The sequence below is a fragment of the Scomber scombrus genome, chromosome 8 (genome assembly GCF_963691925.1).
Source record: "Scomber scombrus chromosome 8, fScoSco1.1, whole genome shotgun sequence".
Lineage (NCBI taxonomy): Eukaryota > Metazoa > Chordata > Actinopteri > Scombriformes > Scombridae > Scomber > Scomber scombrus.
The window spans coordinates 22072279-22094046 of record NC_084977.1 but is presented as its reverse complement, the minus strand read 5'-3'; the positions used below and the strand labels follow the sequence as shown (position 1 = coordinate 22094046).

At 37.6% G+C, this 21768-nt stretch overlaps 1 protein-coding gene across 1 annotated transcript in view; it reads right to left on the bottom strand.

Moving 5' to 3' along the window:
- LOC133984891 (homer protein homolog 3-like) overlaps positions 1–21184 on the bottom strand; it is a 57072-nt gene extending 35888 nt beyond the window's left edge. Inside the window, exon 1 of the mRNA XM_062424392.1 lies at positions 20783–21184. Coding sequence (XP_062280376.1) covers positions 20783–20787 — 5 coding nt within the window. The 5' untranslated portion in view covers positions 20788–21184. The remainder of the gene's footprint in view (positions 1–20782) is intronic.
- Between the last annotated feature and the right edge of the window lie 584 nt (positions 21185–21768).

Sequence of the window (21768 nt, the reverse complement as noted above, 5' to 3'; positions counted from 1 at the left end):
CTGACTGATATTGTAAATACTGATTGTTTGATCCAAGCCCTGCTTCAACAAATCAATTGTACATGGTACACAGGGTGTCTTTATTTATCAAGAGTGTCCCAGTGAGCTCTGATAAACACTTATGTGGTCTTAACAGGCACCCTGGCACCATTCGGTGATCTGAAATATGTCACACAAGTGGCCACTTGACTACTTGCAAAAACCACAAGTGAGGGTATTGGGAAATAATCTGATTTGTTATACACCTGGCTTTTGGGATTAAATTGAGATTTAAACTTCTAATTTGTCACAGAGGTTGGAGAAGTACTGCAAAAGTTATTTGTTTGCGGTTTGATTTCTATGATAGTTTGATCAAGGACTGAAAAGCAAAATAAGTGTAAAGGTTGAATTTTAAGCAAAGATAAAGTCAGACCAAGCAGGAATTCCTTTAATAAAACCCATCTGACCTGAGAGTTCACAGTACTTTTTCTATTATCATTATGAGTACATTTTAGAAATGTTATTATATTTTTATTATATAAGAATATTTATATTATATAAAACTGTACGCATGTGCTCCATGACTGCATTGATGGCTATTTGGAGTGTATTTTATATGCCAATGAAGTGTAGAGCTTTCACCATGAATGTGTTACTTTTCATTGCTGAGATGCCAAAAAAAGGCCAACTGATTGCAAAGGCTGTTGCAGAAAATTGCAAGTATATGCAAAATGTTGAATGCATATTAAATGTACCCCAGCTTCACAAATTCTGTGAAAGGCACCATGATTATTTGGTCCTGCTGAAAAAACTGTGAAAGTGTTGCCAATGATTTTAAAGAAAAAAAGCTGCAGGTCTAAATAGTCACTAATTATATTTTTATTTAAACCTAATTATGTCTACAAGAAATGTTTGTAATCTAAAAGCTCAATCTGCTTTCAAGAATGACAAAGACCGAGCACTGTTACAGACAGGGCATCTGTAGGGTAACATGAGCGTTAAATCGCTGCATCAAATTTCCCATCCTGAAAACCTCAATGCACGAGTAATGATCTCCATCACCTCTTATAGCTACCGCCCAATTGCCCTTGAGCAGGGCCATCCATGCAGCTACTTATCAAATGAAAATAAGCAGAGGCCAGTACAGCAACTATGACATGAATGTGTGTAATTCTCTGAGAGCAGCACAAATATTTTCTTAAGTTTAAGAAAGCAAAAGAAGGAGGTGAGAATATATTAACTAAGCTTTTCATTTGGGAGCGTCTGGTCTGAAATGTGTGGTAAACCTCATCAATTATCCATCTGTCAAGAGGTAAAATCCTGCTCAAAACATCTCCATGAATCAAGCAAATTAAAGAGCACCATGAAAGTACTTAATTTTACTCAATAACACCTGCCTGCATAAGTTATAACCAGGCTGTTCAAGGCATGAAGCCAATAAGCCAAAAATAAATAAGAATAAACATCAAAGCAGAGTAGCTTCTGTCAGGATTTCCATTCTATCATCACTCTCATCTTAATGAGAAGTGATGACTGACTGCTCATCAGCTCCCAGCCGTCACACCGGATCATGCAGGAATGAGCGGCCTGTCATTCATTCAGTCCCGTCTTGACGTTGCTCTGTGATAAGCCCCTCAAACTCATCAGCTCAGACAGGATGCTTCACATCGAGGTTTGATGATATGAGCAGATTAAAACTGGATTAAATTCCTCCTAAGGTGCACAGTAACTTGACGGCCAAAGAAGTCTTGTCAGAACTAATGCAGCACAGCAGAGAAAAGTGAACTCTGATGTTGTACAGTGTCATATACTTTACGCACACCTGATCCAATTAACATGAGTCTGTAGGGAGTCCCTTAATCAAATCAGGCGATGTGAGAGTGAAACCCTGCATTGACAGGGTAGAAGGAGACAGTTGATATCTGACAGCCTGGATAACTAACTATATGTTACAGTAAAGCTACAGAAACTACAATCACCCTAACATCTATAATCTGACAGAGTGACAAGCTGACAGAAATCTATCTAATAAAAAACCACAAGAGTGTTTAAGTGTCACAAACAATATCCTACATGTCACTGAAAATTCATTCTTAATCTTGGAAACAGTTTTCAGTAACGGAGTAGATTCAACCCAGTTGTTGTGGAGGTTTATATGTTCAAATTTCCATTTCTCTGAGCATTTTAAACACTTACACAATGATAGAGATATTCTGAAATTGCCATCTTGAAACAGACTGGAAATCTGTGCAACTTGATTTACTAAAGAGGATCATTAAAAGAGGACATATCATGCTTTTGGTGGTCTTCATCATTATTTTTATACTGCTATGATGTCCGATGTCTATGTTAAACATGGTCAGCTTGCTCTGAAAACTTAGTTTGCAAAGTTACCTAAATTTGTTGGTGCATGCCCACTAAGGGCCATCTGTTCTTAATGTTTGTTGCTCACATGTTTCTGATCTGATTCAGACTCGAACATGTACAGATGTATTTGAGAAGTTTATATTTTGAGTAAAGAATGAGAAAAAGTGAAATCCTACTACTACTGTTTGTTTATGCAGCTTCCCAAGCCACCAGAAGCTGACCAATAAGAACAGAGCAACCTCATCAGGAAGGGAGACTTAAAGAGACATGAGCTAAAACAGCCTGTTTCAGACAGAGGCTGAACTGAGGGGCTGTGTAAAGAGTCGGTACAAAATGAATAAGGAGTTTTTTTTAACTGTAAATCATGAAAAGATATTCCAGTACAGTCCCAGAATGTAAATATAGACCTGGAAATGTACATTACATATCCTCTTTAAGTTTATATCAACATGATGGTAAATGGACTGTATTTAAACAGCACCTTTCTAGTCTTCAGACCACTCAAAGCGCTTTACACTGCATTACAACATTCACACACACATTCATACACTGATGGCAGAGGCTGCCATGCAAGATGCCAACGTGCTCATCAGGAGATCGAATATAGTACCTATTCACACACACTCATGCACCGCTTGCATAGCCTTTAAGATCTATTTGAGGTTCTGTTTCTTACCCAAGGACACTTCAACATTCAGATCAGAGGAGCCTGGGATCGAACCTCCCATCTTCCAATTAATTGACAAGCCACTCTACCTCCTGAGCCACAGTCAACACATAGTATGAGATAAATAAGGAGTTGATGACACAATAATACTTCCCATAGCACAGGCTAGGGTGGAAAAGAGGAGATATTTGGAAATCCAGATGTAGTAGATCTTGGAAATACATTATGGGAAAGGAGTAAAATGTATTTCAACATAAATTCTCCAGCACAGCTACACCACTGATCTATGCTGTCCAGAAAGGATGGACAGCTGGGGTCCAGGGTTGGATCCAGAAACTGATAGAAATCTCCTCCCATTATAATTAGTTTATCATCCATCAAGCATGCCTTCACTCCCATCTATATTAGGGGCATAGACTTTAGCCACAATCAGTGAATAACCTTGAATTTCAAATTAATTATCACCTCCTGCTGCTAACTTTAAAGACACTTAAACTAAAGACTTTTATTAATTATGATGACCACCCCTCTGTCCCACAGCTCCTGCACAATTGTATCCACTTTATATACTGTTAGGAAGTTTAAAGGATGGGTTCAAAGTCTATCTTAAGGCAAGGCAAGGCAGTTTTATTTATATAGCGCATTTCATACACAGTGGCAACTCAATGTGCTTTACATAAAACAAACATTTAACAGAAAAAATTGAAAAAAACATGGAATTTGAGAAATAAAAATAAAACCCAATCATAGTAAACACATACATACCCCCCCCCCCCCCCCCCCCCCCACACACACACACACACTAATAATAAAAACAAAGTACAGAAACATAGAAAGAGAGAGAAATAAAATACTATAATAGAGCATTAAAAATAAGATTGCAGCATAAAATAATGATTTGCTTTAAAATCATTAAAAGGACAGAGTGCAAATGAAAGATTAAAATTTAAAGTGCTTTGAAAGAGCACAGGAGAAGAGAAGTGTTTTTAACCTGGATTTAAAAATATTCACAGTTGGGGCTGATTTCAGTTCTGCTGGTAGTTTGTTCCAGTTGTGTGCAGCATAACAGCTAAAAGCTGCTTCACCATGTTTAGTCTGAACTCTGGGCTCCACTATCTGACCTGAGTCAGTAGATCTCAGAGCTCTACTGGGTTTATATTTTACTAACATGACATTCATGTATTCTGGACCTAAACCATTCAGTGATTTGTAGACCAGTAGCATAACTTTAAAATATATTCTATAGCTGACTGGGAGCCAGTGTAAAGACTTTAGAACTGGAGTAATGTGCTCTGATCTCTTTGTTCTGGTCAAAACTTGAGCTGCAGCGTTCTGAATGAGCTGCAGTTGTTTAATGCTTTTTTGTGGGAGTCCAGTCAGAAGACCATTACAGTAGTCGAGTCTACTGGAGATGAAAGCATGAATCAACTTCTCCTGGTCTGTTTGAGACATAAAACCCTTCACTCTGGATATGTTCTTAAGCTGATAGAAGGCTGTTTTGGTGATTGATTTGATATGACTGCTGAAGGTCAGATCTGAGTCTATCAGCACGCCAAGGTTTCGGACTTGGTCGCTAGTTTTTAGAGAGAGTGACTCGAGATGTTTACTGACAGCAATCCTCTTCTCTTTATTGCCGAAAACAATTACCTCAGTTTTGTCCTGATTTAATTGAAGGAAATTTTGGTTCATCCAATTTGTTACTTGCTCTAAACAGTGACACAATGACTGTATTGGACTGTAGTCATCCGGGGACAGTGCTAGGTATATCTGCGTGTCATCTGCATAACTGTGATAGTGTACATTAGAGTTCTGCAGAATTTGACCCAAAGGCAGCATATATAGACTGAACAGAAGGGGTCCAAGAACTGACCCCTGAGGAACTCCACTTGTCATGGCCACTCGATCGGATTCATAACTTCCAATGGTCACAAAATAACTCTGCTCCTCCAAGTAGGACCTGAACCATTCTAGGACTGTTCCGCTGAGTCCTGCCCAAGTTTCCAACCTGTTCAACAGTATACTGTGATCCACAGTGTCAAACGCAGCACTGAGATCCCACAGGACCAGAACTGACACCTTGCCTGAGTCAGTGTTTAACCTTATGTCATTTAACACTCTAATAAGAGCTGTTTCTGTACTGTGGTGAGGTCGGAAGCCTGATTGAAATTTGTCAAAAAGGCCACTGGAGTTCAAGAAATTGCTGAGTTGATTAAAAACCACTTTCTCAATGATCTTGGCTATAAAAGGAAGATTTGAGATAGGTCTGTAGTTGGTTAACATGGAAGCATCCAGCGTTCTCTTTTTTAAGAGCGGCTTAATGGCAGCTACTTTTAGGGGTTTAGGAAACGTGCCTGATTGAAGTGAGCTATTTATTATTTGTCGCAAATCTGTTTGGACAGAGTTCACAATAGTTTTAAAAAAGTCTGATGGCATTGTGTCAAGACAGCATGTTGATGGTTTTAGATGCTGAACTGTTACCTCTATGGTTTTTTGGTCAACTGTTTTAAATTCTGACATCGCAGTTGAGTTATTCCTGGGAGGTCTTAGGGATTGCGTCTTTTTATTGTTTTGTTGATTTGTGTTGATATTTAACCTTATGGACTGGATTTTTTCACTGAAAAAGCAAGCAAATTCATTGCATTTATCTGTGGAAAGGAGTTCTGGAGCTATCTGTTTAGGGGTGTTTGTAAGCTTATCAACCATAGCAAACAGAGTGCGAGTGTTGTTGATGTTCTTATTAATAATTTCAGAAAGGTGTCGCTGTCTAGCTTTGAGTAACTCATAGTTAAAATTACAAAGACTTTGTTTGTAGAGGTCAAGGTGAATTTGAAGTTTAGTTTTTCTCCACTTACGCTCTGCTTTTCTGCATTCTGTTTTCAAAGCCTTTACCATCATAGTGTTCCTCCACGGTGTTTTCTGTCTGATCAAGGTCGTCTTGGTTTTAGTTTTAATAGGTGCAACAGTATCCATGACATTTGAAATTTTCCAGTTAAAATTATCCAGGAGTTCATCAACTGACTCTGCACTCACAGTTGGTGACATAGCTATAGCCTCCATAAACTTTGCACTGGTATTCTCATTTATGTACCTTCTCCTAATAGACACAGAGGTTAACTGAACATTTGGAATGATCTGTAAGTCAAAGAACACACAGAAATGATCAGAAAGAGCCAAGTCCTTAACATCAACAGAAGAAATGTCAACTCCTTTAGAGATAACCAGATCCAGGGTGTGGCCTCGAGTGTGTGTGGGCCCTTTCACATGTTGCAAGAGGCCAAAAGTGTCAAGTAGAGCAGAGAGTTTTTTGGCATTACTGTCCATGTTATTGTCTACGTGAATGTTAAAATCCCCTGTTATGATAAAAAAGTTGTAGTCAGTGCAGATAACTGACAGCAGTTCAGCAAACTCGTCGATGAATTTTCCTGAGTATCTTGGAGGTCTATAAATGATTAAAAAAAGAACTTTTGGATCACCTTTTAATAAAAAACAGAGATATTCAAAAGAGCTAAAATCACCTAATGTAATTTCCCTGCATTGAAATACAGATTTAAAGATGGCAGCAACTCCCCCGCCTTTCTTACCAGTTCGGCACTTGTTCATAAAACTAAAATTTGTTGGTGCTGCCTCATTGAGAATAGCACAACAGCTAGATTAAAACAAGAGTCACATCTTCATATGAACATTGACACATGTGGCTTCATAATGCACTTACAATGTAAGTCATGAGGGCACAAATCCACAGCCCTTGTTATATGCAAAAATGTATTTTCAAGTTTATCTAGATCTATTTATCTAGTTTATTTAGTTAATGTGAGGCTTCAGCATTCTGACTTAATCACATCAACTGTCATGTAAGTGAAAGGGAAAGTGGTCTCAGACTTTTGGACTCTACTGTAAATCCTCCATATTTAGAGTGTTTTTAGTATTGAATTCCCTGTTGAGCTATAATGGATGGATTATGACAAAAAGAGGGAATTTGGCACTAAAAAGACTGTAACAGAAAGACGAAAGTGAATTAAAGTGAATTTCGTCTCCCATCACTTACGTTGAAAGCACATTAAGGGATCTTTTAATGGTCAGTGTGAACAGGAGGAATAATAACAACAAGCAAAACTTGTTTCATTGTTTATTCTGTGTCTGTTGTTTTAAGACAAACTTGAAAAATTGTGAACCTATCCTTTAATTTCTAACACTGAGTCATATTTTATAAATCTATTATATTCGTGTGTGTGTGTGTAATTGTAAACATAATCTAAAATGTAACTATAGCTGTCAAATATAGTAAAAGTCTATGGGCTGAAGGAGTAGAAGTATTGTAGCACTTCACAAGTTGCTTTCCGCTGTTTCTTTGTGGTCGTATAGCAGCGTGTAGAGGTTGTGCCAGACGCATGAATCCAGTGAAGGGTCATCTGAATCAATTACTGTTAATCAGTTCCAGGTCATACATCCGCCCATCCCTCCCCCTCCGTCATACACACTCACTGTTACTCATCTATGCATGAGTGGAAGTGAGTGAACTGCGTTCAGATTACAGCTCAGTAATTAAAGGGGTCAGACACACTATAGCACTCTATGTTAAGTGATATATACATGTACGTCAAGAGCTACATCACACTGCTTTTTACACGATTTAAAATTTTAGCTTTGTGAGGATTTTGTCATTTTACAGTCAAGTTTAAAGTTACAGTATAAATACACAAATGTTTGACATATTTTTTTTGGGGGAAAGCACCAACAGAAAATTGTTACAAATTACTGAAGAGTCGCAGCAAAAGGCATCAACACAGGACACCTATTTGGCTCATAACCACCACTGTCCATTGTGCAAAAACCTTTTAGACATTAAAGTCACGCTCCAATTTAATTTAGTGATTAGAAAATTATATACCAAGATAACTGTCCCATGAAATTCGGCATATAATTAGGCCTGGGCAATATATCAATATTTTATCAATGTTGTGATATGAGACTAGATATCATCTTCCTGATTTTAAATGCTGCATTACAGTAAAGTGATGTTGTTTTCTTAACTTACAGGCTGTTCTAAGATTTATCTTTACCCATTTAGTCATGTATCCACATTACTTATGATTATTTATCAAAAAAGCACAAATAGTCATTGGTCAGAAAAAGACATACATTTAACTTCCAAGCCAAATAAATTGTTATTAAAGCATAATGAGAGTAACAGCAAGCCATAATTTGATTAATACTTTGTGACTTGTTTGTTATTAACTTAAGGAGCTTGTTTAAATGTTTTTTTTTTCTTCAACATTTAACACTGATTGCTCTTGAATGTTTGGATCACTGGTTGCAAATGTATGAATCTTTCGTTTTTTCATCAAGTTAAATGTGAGAGGTCAGAAAGACTTGCCATGACTAAAAGGTCAAAAGATTGACACGTTCATCACAAATGTCTCATCTGAGCATGTCTTCAAACTGAATATCTCCTTGCTTGCTCATCTCATCATGCAACTATGACAATTATTTATATTATTGATATTGATTTACAAGATATTTTCTTGAAAAATCCATTAATCACAGTCAGAAAATAATGAAAAACATCCATTACAATTTCCCATAAAGCCCAAATGACATCTTCAAAATGCTTCTTTTCTCCCACCACCATTTCAAAACAAAAAAAATACTCAGTGAATCATATCACAACACACAAAAAGCTAATCCTTACAACTGAGAAGCTGGGACTAAGTGATATTCAGTATTTTTACTTGAAAATGACTGTCCCAGTTACAATAGTGATTACTTATGCATGAAGTCCACAATTATGTATCAAATTATGTGTTTGCATGTAGGTGCGTGCACATTTTACATATCCAACAAACCGATGTGTAATGTGGAGCAAAGCTAGAAAACATATCACGAAAGCAAACCCACCCATATATATATATATATATCATTTATATACATATTACATTATATATATATATATATATATATATATATATATATATATATATATATATATATATATATATATATATATATATATATATATATATATATATATATATATATATATATATATATATATATATATGGGTGGGTTTGCTTTCGTGATATATATATATATATATATATATATATATATATATATATATATATATATATATATATATATCTCATGTAATTCAGACGAGCAGCTGCTCTATAGTTCGGCTCAGTGTCGAGTAACACTACACACACTCAAAGAGTCTTCAACCTGAATGCTTTTACCAATGTGTCACTGAAAAAAACCTTCATAAGACACAACCCCAACAAGTAGTTGTTCTCTATTATACATATGAGAAGAATGCTGTGTGATATAATGACAAAACTCAAACAATATACAGAAATAGAATAAAATCATGCCAGAATATCATGATAAAGAAGAAAAAAAAGTGATCACTTTAATGTCAATATCAATTATGTGTCAACTAATCTATCAATTGTTCCAGCTGTAATGGCAATGTTGACAAAATAATCCAAAAATCATTGTCTACATTTTTAGTGGTAATAGTGCTTAAAGAAGAGATGTGATCAAACCAATACAAGTTATCTGCAAAGCTTGTAAGAGGCTGCTTTTTTAGAGAAACTTTGGCAGAGCTGCCTGTTATAAAACCAGTTTTTCATTAAAAAAGAAAAGGTAGTACATCCTTGTTTTTTTCTTTTTTTCATTTGTCTGTTTTCAGGGTCAGAGTAGAGAAGACAGAAAAATACAGTCAGGCAAAACCTGTGAGGCACAAAGACAAGAACCACAGCTGAGATCTGAGTCCAGACATGCCAGCGAGGGGAAAGGACTGAATCCTCAAGTGTGGTTCAAACCTCTATGGGCAACACCACTTTTCATTCCTCTCTGGAACATTTTATTTTCATTTCTTTGTATTCATGTAACGCACAACTCTGCAGTAGTGTGTCGTGTGTGTGTGTGTGTGTACAGCTTTAAAACTTCAATCTCCCTCAAAGAAACGTCTCAAGGTTTGCCTTGAGAAAACCTTTATCTGATATTTTGCCATTGTCAGAGGATGGGCGAGTAAAGCAACTGAGTCTGAGCTGAAAGTTTTATGTTTTTTTAATCTGCTAACTACTCACTCTCCTTAAATGCAATGACACCAGATAGATGCACGCAGCCCTGAGGCCATCAGCAACACTACACCCTCATGATAAATTAATGGTATATGGGTGTAAATACAGTATGAGAGATCTGATGAAATGTGAACCAAACAAACAGCCCTTTACTTCAACAGTTTGTCTTCTGGAAAGGCTTCTGCTGAGCATGCAAGCTCTTTCTCAGCTTCACATTCATGCAGATGAAATAATTCCTTTCAGGGCCAGGAAAATATTACAACGGTATTGGCTGCTGCCTTCAGCATCGGCCATAAACACAAAGACTTCTGTGATAGCTCCATTTGGATGAGCTGGAGAGGACAGACAGACAATACAAGGGATGAGTTTTCTTCAGGGAGCTATCAGCGAGCAAGGAGGCTTTAACACACTTCCTCTGACCTCCAAGGGTGTATTCACTGCAGGGCTTCATGCTCAGTTTCAAATTACCGCTTGGACCTCTTTGATAACGGTTCATTACTTCCTCTAAAATAGAAACGATGTCTCATATAGATATAAACTGACAGTGATTATGTTGGAAAGACATGCTGAATTTAATCAAGAGTACCATTTTAGAATCTACACCATCAACATCTAACATGGAAAAACTGCAATGAATAACTTATAATCTCTTCACTGTATCAATGGAAAGATGTTTAATTATGCTGCCTTTAAGTCATGTTGAAAATATCTTATCATATTTTTACACATGAATGAGCCAATAAAGCTCAAAATACAACTTGAAAAACTGGCATATATCTATATTGTTTGGTCTATTTATTAAATGGCATAAAGTTCATATCACAGTTTCCTAAAGCCCAAGGTGATGGCTTCAAAATTCCAAAACAGTCCAAAGATATTCAGTTTACAATGATTAATGACAACAAAAGCAGCAAATAATCAAAACTGAGAAGCATGTTTGGCACATTTACTTGAAAAATGATTTAAAGTGGCAATTGACAGCTCTAGTCTTCATTGGTTAAAAATGTGTGTCCTGATCTGAAACATGAAAACCCACATGCACCCAATTTACATAAAATCATTTTCAACCAAACGGGAGGAAAGAGGATCATTATACACTCGAGGATTATTATTCAAAATGTATTTGACCACAACAGACCCAAACAAAAAGAGAGAACCAACACTAGCAGCAACATGATTTGCCACAAATTAACAAGCACAGTTTACACTCTCATGATGCATGACGCTCCACTCGAATCCTCTCAGATAATTACAGATATTGACACACAGAGCCGAAACCCTTTAAAATACAATAGAACTTGACTGGTTTGATTAGAGAAAATATATCATCTGCAACCGAGTCCGTGCAGTTGGACCTCTGAAGATCTATAAAGTAAGAATACATTTAATTAAAAACCTTACAAGAACGGTTTTGTGTGTGTTTATTTAGATATCAGCTGCAAAGTTCACTCATACAAAGAATGCAAATAAACAAAGAACAACAGTTTTTGAGAGCAAAGAAATTAAACTGATTCAGCAAAGGACTTAATTAGAAAACTTTCAGATGTGGTGTGTGTGAATAACAATATAATGTTCTATAGTCATTGTTGTTCATTCCTGACAAACAAGACAATAACCAAGAACTGGAGCATTTTTTTGGAAACACAGTTGGGGCCCAGTGTCCCCTCTAAAAACCATAAGCATTGAACCTTCACAGACTTAAGATGTCCCCAGTGATATGTCAAGTGAGCAAGACAGTTTGAAGGCTCCAAAAGCTGCATGACATATGGGACAACACTTTGTGAAATCAAGTTACCTTGACAAAGACACTTCTGTGGACAGTTAAGTTTGAAGTTGTGTGTAGTTTAATAAACTGTAGTCTGTTGTTTGCTCCCTGTTCATCAGGAAAACAACTCTATTGAACCAAATCAACATATCCGGGGGTTATCATCATGCCACGGGACAAAATAGTACACATACTTAGCTGCTGGTTAACAATATATGTGCGTTTATGGTTAAAAAGACACAATTTCCTTGACTACCTTCATGCATTTTTTAATTTTCTATTTTTCTGATGCAAGAGAGACAGAGGGAGAGAGATAGAGAGAGAGAGAGAAAGGGGGCCCTCAATCACTTGTCAGACTCACAGTGGGACAGTCCTTTGAAGGAGGAAATCATCACATCAACAAATGACACTTTGAACTCCCCAAACAGCACAGTCACATGTGTCCAACAGTACAAGACTGCAGCAGAGTGATTACAATACTGCATAAAATACTTATATACAAAAAATAATAATAATTCCGTATCATAAGTAATTTTAAACCATTGCAAATCTGATGAGACTTGATATATTACATTAAGATTGCGTACTCACTCATATCAGTTAAATATTACCATTATTTTGCAAAGCTATTCCCATTTTAATCAGCTTACAGCTATAAAAATCTAAGAAAAAAATGGTGGCTTTCAGTATAGAAATTTTAAAAATGTATTTCTTATTCAGTTTTTTCCCACATGAACACACACACACACACACACACACACACACACACACACACACACACACACACACACACACACACACACACACACACACACACACACACACACACACACACACACACACACACAAACTAAGACAGATAGCAAATCTGTGGTGTGTGTGTGAGTGTGTGTGTGTGTACTAGGTATTCCTAATGTTGTGGGGACTTAAATCTGTTCACACAGTTCTGTTATGGGGACTCGCCTGTCTTATGGGGACAAAAAGCAAGTCCCCTTAAGGTAAATGATTTATTTTAGGGTGAAGACTTGATTTAAAGTTAATATAAGTTTAGGGTTATGATAAGTTTATGATAAGGGTTAAGATTAGGCATGTAGTGGTTATGGTTACGGTTAGGATAAGTGTCCAGTAAATGAATGTAAGTCAATGTAATGTCCCCTGAAGTGATGGAAACATGGTGTGTGTGTGTGTGTGTGTGTGTGTGTGTGTGTGTGTGTGTGTGTGTGTGTGTGTGTGTGTGTGTGTGTGTGTGTGTGTGTGTGTGTGTGTGTTCGCCCCAAGTCATCACTTTCTAATCCTCTCTCGCTGCTCTCTTCATCTCTCTGCTTAACCTCAGCACCCATTCACCACCCTAAATCCCTCATCTGTGAAACAGAAGCTGCGCCCTCCTGTCTGGCCCCTGCAGACAGACCCAACCAGTCGTTTTTGTGCTAGAAAAAAATACTCCTCAACCCACCAGTAATTGAGCCTATAAGCTTAGCTGGCTGTAAATAGCCCGAGGGGAGGGCGAAGCTGCAAAACTTGCTTCCAAATAAAAGAGAAAAATCCTATTGGTTGTACTTAAAAGCAACTGTTTCACACTTGAAGCAGTAAAGCTCCTGCAAGAGATCTGAGGAGGGAGGAGATGACTAAGGGGTTGAGCAAGGGTCAAAAAAGAGCAGATAAACAAGCTGTCTTGAGATGTAAAGAAATTACTTTATATACAGTGGAGTATCATGCGAGACTTCTGTCAACAACACTGTCACCAAAATGTATTTTTCATCTTATCTTTCATTTGAAGTAGAAAGCAGAAATGATAAGTAATGATTAATCCAACCGCAAAATCTAGTAATAAGATCAGACAGTACTGCTGCTGTATCTTATCTCCCTTCATGATTGTTTCATATTCTGCTTGTCAAAGAGATATGTAGTCTATTACATGTCTGTGAATCTTTGTTCTGTGCATTGTGTAACCTCAGATTAACACTTACAAGCATCATAATGGAAAAAGAAATAAAACATAATGACTGACTGTTGTGTGCGTCATTATTTGTTTGTAGTGCATCACTCTGATTATACTGTTAATTTCAGGTCAAGTCAGCTTGCTCACACATTGTAACAGTTTCACTCACAAACGCTGTGTGTAATGTAATGCTGGAACAATTAGTTCATTAATTGATGAGTCGATCAACAGAAAATAAACCAGAAACAATGATTTTAGTCATTGATCCAAAAACAATGCAAAAAGTCTCTGGCTTCTCTAATGTGAGGATTTACTGTTTTCTCAGCTTTTTTTTAAATACATTTCGTGCTCTGGGAACTTGAGATGGGCATTAGTCATTAGTTCCAAACCTTTTAGCAGATTAAACAATTAATCAATTAATTAATATGAATTAGTTGCAGCTAGAGCTTAAACAATTACTCGCTTAATCAATTAGTCAATTGGCAAAAAACTGAATGTGCGAAAAATTAGACCAATGATTCACTGCTCAGGTCATCGGCCACCGTACAAAACTGCTAGTGGTTACAACCTCTAAAATATATATTTTTTGCTTGTACTTGTCTCCTATAATTGCTAATTTTGGGTTTATGACACAAAAAAGTAGTTCAAAGATGTCACCATGGGCTCAAACTAAATGTGATCAGCTATTTTTTTGGGAAACATTCAGACAAAACAACATGGTCATGAGTTACAGTTAAGGTCCACAGCTGCAGTTCCAAATCTCTTATTATTGGATTTAATTTCATTACTAAGTCACCTCATGAAACATTAACACAAAAACTCACAATCTTCAATAAGGTTCAAGTATTTTTTCCAACTGAAATAAGCAAGTCTTATAACTGAATGGGCAAGAAGCTGCTGTCAGTATTTACTATTTATAGTTTTTTTATATAAATATTGAAACAGTAACTATAATAATCCTAAAGTTATCATAGAAACCTCTCTTCAGGTTAGGTTGAATAACATGTGTTGACCAGTTAGTCGGTGTTTGTCCTGGTTTCTGCATCCATCTAAGACCAAAATTAAGTCCAAATGAAAGCACCAGCTGAGTGCATCAAACAAGCATCTTTTTCACCATCTGTGCATTAAGACAACATACAACTGGAACTCTGCAGTGTTGTTGTTGATGCTTTAGCAAATTTCAGTTTTGTTCCTTTGAAAGTATTTCTCCTTTAAAGGGTCTATTTCCTCTGACCTCTGAGAGCGAGCAGCCTCGTGTCTACATTCCTGAGCGAGTGAAAGTGTCTGGCCCAATCCAACAACATTACACGCTACAACTACAACATACCAAAACCGCACAGCAAGGGAAAACGCTAACTCATAACTGCTCAACATGTCACCAGATGTGCAGCACAAACCACAACCCAACGTTTGCCTTTGGAGTAAACTAATAATCTTTAAATTTATGTTCCCTTTGATCAGAGATTTTGTTGAGCAACTCACCAAGCATCTAATTTGGCTCTTTGATTTTTAAAAAACCCTCCACCATAAGCCTAACTGGCAACGAGAATAAAAACACAAGCTGTGGACGTGTTTGTCAAATGACAGCACTTATCTGAAGGTCAGCTCCTCTTGCAGTCCGACTGATAACTTACTGCCGTCACAAATTGTGAAGGTGACACAAAGCCGGACTGTTCTGCCTATTCAGGATATGAAGGTCAGTGAGAGACACAAAAGCAAGAATGGATCTTTCATCTCCGCAGTTATTCACCTTCATGCCAATAATATGCGGTTAAACAAAGTGAATAGAAAGAACAGTGAGATTATTGTTTATTTATTTATTTATTTATTTAGAGGTCTCCAAAATGGCAATTAAGAAGCTCTACTCCCCACAGAGCAGCTGATTTCTCCTTGGCCAGTGGGAGGGCAGAGACGCCAAATTATTTTTATGGTATTATGCTGCAGATTAACGTATTATGTTCCCACTGAAACCAAAGTTAGCAGCCCCCTGTGCTGTAGAGGGAGGCTGAGCTGTGACAATACGTCGGATTTCAGCAGTAAATGAGATGATGTGGGTAGAAATATCTTCATCCTTCCATTTGACTCTATGGTGTTTATGTCAACTGCTGATCATACTGTGACCTATGCCGCCATACAGTACGTACATTTCAAAAGTTGTCGCAAGTAGGTATACTGCAAATGTATTAGCTGTTTCAGAGTTAAGGAGGACACATTATGCTTTTAGTGCTTTTCTGTTATTTATATACTGTTATGATTTTGGATATTTACATTAAACATGGTCAAAGGTCCAAATTTGACATTTAGGTATGTAGCTATGTAGCTATGTAGAAATATTCCCTGCAAGTCAAAAGTCAGGGCTTTAACCTGCGCCGAAGGCTTCATTAAGGACATTTTTTTCTACCTTTCCAAAAGCTGACATTGGATTGTTGCGCATGCCCATATTTAGCCTTGCATGCTAAAGTTGTTTCTAACATGTTTCCATGTGTTGTTTGCATTGTCCACTGTCACATTTCGGATTGGATGTCAGCCACTAACATGTACTAATGTATTTGAGAAGCTGACATTTCAAGAATGAGGAAAAGCAGTGAAATCCTACTACGATAGTTTGTTTTATGGTTTGTTAATGTAGCCTCCAGAGCTGGCAGATGTTGAGGGGCAGCGTACAAGGGTTGGCCAATCAGAACAGAGTGTGCTCCTTAGGAGGGTGGGCTTAAGAAACAGGAGATAAATCAGCCTGTTTCGGACAGAGGCTGAACTGAGGGACTCCATAAAGGGCCAGTACGAGATACATAAGGAGTTTTTTTTTTAAATAGTAAATTATCCTAAAATATTCCAGTGCAGCCCCAGATTAAAAATATAGACCTTGAAAAACTGACAATATTTTATATTTTAAAAAGGAATAGTGTATTTAGACAGAGAGCAATAATCAAAATAACTCCAGCTACTCCAAGCTGGCTAAAGTTCAGAAATACAACCAAACAAAACCTCTATAGCATTTATATTATATTTGTTTAATTCATATACAAACAGAACTGTGAAAATGACAGTTTGTGATTTTAGAGGAGTTTAGAGGAGATTATTTTTTGTCAAACTACAATTGCACACAGATGCAGAACAAACTGCTGTTTGTCAAGAAGTACTCCAAGCATGTAACTCACCCTAAAACTACCTTTTTTTTCTTCTTTTTTTTTTTTACAGCTGTTTGTGTACAAATTACATACAACAAGGTAATTAGTGAGCTTTAGTGGTGCTGTCATGTGTATTTATTACAAATCCAGGCTCGCCCTTTCCCCCTGCCTCTAGTCTTTTTGCTAAGCTAAAGCTAAAGCTATGCTGATCCTCTAAAGGCTCTAGATCCATACAAGAAAATGTTGAAATATTCCTTTAGTTAATATTAAACTCTCAACTTTTCAGTATTAAAAACTCAAAAGGCTGAAAAGGTGGCTATGAAATGTTACAGTTTCATCTCTCACAGAACATGATGATGATGGTCAGTGTGGATTTAGTTTTGTGGTGATTACAGTGGTTCTTGGGATTTATTTTTTTTAACTCCACTACACATTTCTCATAAGTGTAGCTATTCAAGGTTTGACATGTATGTTTGACATGCAGAACATACAAAGAACATTGAAAATAGAATGCACTTTTAAACAATTTAAACTAGCCAACAATATACAGAACAGTCAAGCAGAAATGAAGCGACAGGAGAATGATATGATGAAAGAGATATCAGGCAACAACAGCAGGAGGCGAGCGTGCTGACAACGCCTGCACATCTGCACATCATGACGAGCAGGAAACCTCTGGATATGATCAAATGTGTAACAGAGTTTCCACAGATACTGAGGGTAGGATGAACCTGATGAGGATGGGATGAAGGTGGATTTTGTTTAGAGGTAGATGAATAGGCTACTTCATGAAGTAGGGATGGGCGGATTGATCCCCAATTATCAATAGTAGGCATATAGATCCTTATGTTATATTTTGAGGATCTAATAAGAGCCAAAGCAATACAATCTATCATGTATTGTTGACTTTTATATTAAAAGTTGTACTATATTGATTTTTTTTTTTGTTACCTACATTCATTTTTACTTTTATTTGTATTGAAGAGCTTGTTCTCAGCGTATAGTTACTCAGACTAATAAATTATGAATAGATACCACAATTCATTCAGGCATTTGAGGAGGTTTTGCTGATAGAAGATACAGGTATCAATAACAGCAATCTGAGACTCAGAGTAATGTGGTAGGAGATCATAACTAATTTAAACTTGAGTTATCGCCCATCCCTGCCATGCAGAGCCACGACACAGAGATGACGGCGTGTTAATACCTCTCTCGATGTAGCGGGTACATTTTATAGCTCGCAGACAACTCCTCTGCAGCAGAACAGGAGGAAAGAGGGTCAATGTTACAAGGTGAAACAATGTACCTGTAGAGGTTGGCAGGTATTACTGAAGGCTGGTCATGAAGTTTTGACTCTGATTATCAAGAACAGATCCAATAATGAGATGTTTATACACAGTACAGCTGCACAAGGCTGACATTGGTATCAAATTTAGGTCAAATGTGCTTAAACTTTTGATTAACATTAATAGAAAAGAAACAGCATCAGAGCATTGATTAAACCACAGCTCCACACTTCACATACTGACTAAAGGGATATCTGTTAAAACCGCCCCAGTAACACTCACATTGTATGACCCAAATATGTGCTGTACGTTATATCTCACAGGTCAACCAGGCTGTCTTTGTCCAGAAGCTTCTCTAAATGTGGCCAAGAAATTAGTTCTCTTTGACAAATGTGGAGGACACAACTGGTGTGTGCTGCTTTTTCTTACATTTGATGTCCCATAAAGAATTTCTCACTGCTCACTTATTCAATAATGCATTCAGTTGGTCATGATACTTTGTTTTTATTTGACTTTAGTTGGTCATCAGTTTCTCATAAACATATCTGAACTAAAAGAAAAAACTACTGCAATAAAAACCTGACATAAACTTTACTTTGTTTTGGTCAGCAGCCTGGAAATGCTGTTAATGATTGTTACACAAAAAGAGGAGCGCTCCATCATATTGATTTTATATCCAGTTACATATTCCCTGTTTACCGGGACTGACCTTGTCTACATGGGTCAGATAACATAGATAAGCACTTTTTTAAGATTATTTTTATAGACATTTTGGATTTATTCAATAGCTGGAAGTGCAGAGAGACAGGAAACAGGGATGGAAAAAGAGATAAGCCCTTTAAGACAAAATATACACAGCAGAGAGCACCTGTGCACCGAACACTCATTTTGTTCAAGTGTCTGTTAATCAGACTCTCCTTCTCCTGGTGCTGGTTTCGGTTTGGTAGCATTGATATAGAGATGATGTCTGACCTAGGATTTGACAGAGTATACACATCCAACATGTGCCTTCAAAAACAGATTTTCCCACTGGATTGTGGATGCTACAGTCAACCTGAAGATTTCTGCCTGGACATTATGCCGCAGTGTGATTTGTCTTAAAGTGCTTCAGTCCCTGTATGCAAGGAATACAGAACTAGGCTAGGAGAGACTTTCTTCACTCACCATGATTGATATGTTACTTTCTGCTATATCGATATAAATGCCATTATCTTGGTACAACATCATCCATCATGTGTTGAAGTGGAAAATTTGTCAGATGTTGTTGGCTGTTTCAGGGCAACATCCAAACTTGGTAAATCGACTTTACAAGTAGTTAAAGACCACCTGAATGCATCAGTACTGTTGGTCTGGCCTTACAGACAATCAAAGAACAAACCTTTATGGAGTGTGTCCTTTCTCACATATCTATGTAATCCACATATGGTTTACATACTTAAGACTATAATAAAACAGCATTTTGTGAACATTGTATGCATTCAAATATTTCATTTTTTGTCTTTTCATTGACTGACACGTAGAAACAGCCTGCAGAGTTAAAACCTTCACTGTCAAGTGGAAAAGGGGACATGACATGAGCAAATCTGCAATAGTATAAATGGTCTTCAAAACAAACATCAGTCAAACCCTAATAAAAAAACATAGTACTGATTATGATCTAATATTGTGCTCATAGTCATTTCAGTAGTACAGAAAACGGTCAGTAAACTGGCCTAGAAGGTGGAAGCTGACAGTAAGGACTCCAGTAATGTCTGGAGGATTCAGGTGTGTTTGAACCAAGCTAGAGAACTGCTTGTATAATACAACTCTCTCTCTCTCACACACACACACACACACACCACAGCTAATGAGACTGAGCACAGCTTGACACCAGCAGCTTCCCAAAGCAAACCCACCCAGTATCCCCTGCACAACAATCAGCCTGGAAAAGGTCCAAACTGTGTGTGTGTGTGTGTGTGTGTGTGTGTGTGTGTGTGTGTGTGTGTGTGTGTGTGTGTGTGTGTGTGTGTGTGTGTGTGTGTGTGTGTGTGTGTGTGTGTGTGTGTGATGCAAATAGAGGAACAGGAAACCTCAGCAGTTTCTGTTAACTGGAGGATGTATGTGTGACCTCCGCTCGTGTGTTTTATCATATGACCACAAATATCCCAAACAGCTGTCTTTATATCAGCTAAAGAGTTTAACGTAACGCAGCCTCGGTCTCTCAACGACCTTCCTGCGGTCACAAGTGTCATTAAGGTGTATATGGACATCAGAGTCCAGATTGAAATGGGTCAAGCTTCACGGTTCACTAATTAAAGACAGGCTGCCTCTCTGAACGCAGCCTGTCAGGATGTAAACAAAGAAAACAGCGCAGTAACCCATGAATTGATTTTAATTATGATGGTGATCGTGAAAGTCTTAACGAATAAGAGCTGGTTCTGTTTCACCGGATTTATTAACCAAACGCTCTGGAAAATCACGCAAGTCACCACAAAGTTCACTTTTTGACCATTTCATCATTTTAACAAATCACTTCCAGACAGCTGGAGTGTGCAAAGTGAACATTTCAGACACAAATCTCTAACTTACCCCATGCTCCGAGGATCTGGATGCTGATATGTGACTGATTCCACTCAGTAAGTCTTTTTGTCCTTTTTCGCCCAGAAAAGTGACTCGATTCTACCCCGAAATCCTGAACGAAAGTTGCATTTCAGAAAAAAAAGAAGACAAATCACTTCCGATTCCAGATTACCCCCGTTTCCCTTCCAACAGTACTCCTCTCCTCTCAAGTCAGTTGTTGTACTCCAGCCTGCCTTCCTTTGTCCGCGGATTTCCACGGCAAGCAACACCGCGGATCTACCGTCTCCGTGCGTAATTACGCACCGTGAACCGTTTGGCTCAGCTCTGCGGGCCGAACAGACGGAGGAATGTCGATGAAAGTCGGACTGTAGAGTGCTTTTAGCTCAAACCTCCTCCGGGACTTGTGCTCCCCTCCGGCTCCTGTGCCAGATCACACTGGGATCCCATTCAACTCTCTCAGTGAAAGCCAAGGGACTCTTCAACGCCATCTAATGGTCAAAATACGCACTGCAAGATAACCCCCTCCTTTTTTCCCACTTTCCACTTAAATGTCAGAATGTGAAATATATGTGGAAATGGCCTGCGGACAGTGTTAAAAGCCCCCTTCAGTGCGTATTTATGAGATGCAGCAATATAAAAGCCTGCTATATCTGAAATGACTGGCGGAAACAGAAACCAAATGGCTGCTTTCAAAAATGCTGCAGCAAATAAACAGTCAGATGTATAATCCTGCATTCACTGCATGTGTTGATCTAACTTAAAACCAGACTATATTAAACATACATTTGCTTGTGCTCTTATTAAGAGGTGTAAGGTAATCCAATCAAACACCATAGATTAATAATATCACAAAACATTAGATATATTGCAGATGATGGGGGTCAGACTGGAAATCTGATTATGAAAATATCATATAACTCAGTAAACGCCATCAAATAACCAAATATAAGTCCCTACAGGAATATTATGCAGATTTTTCTCAGAGACTATTTGTG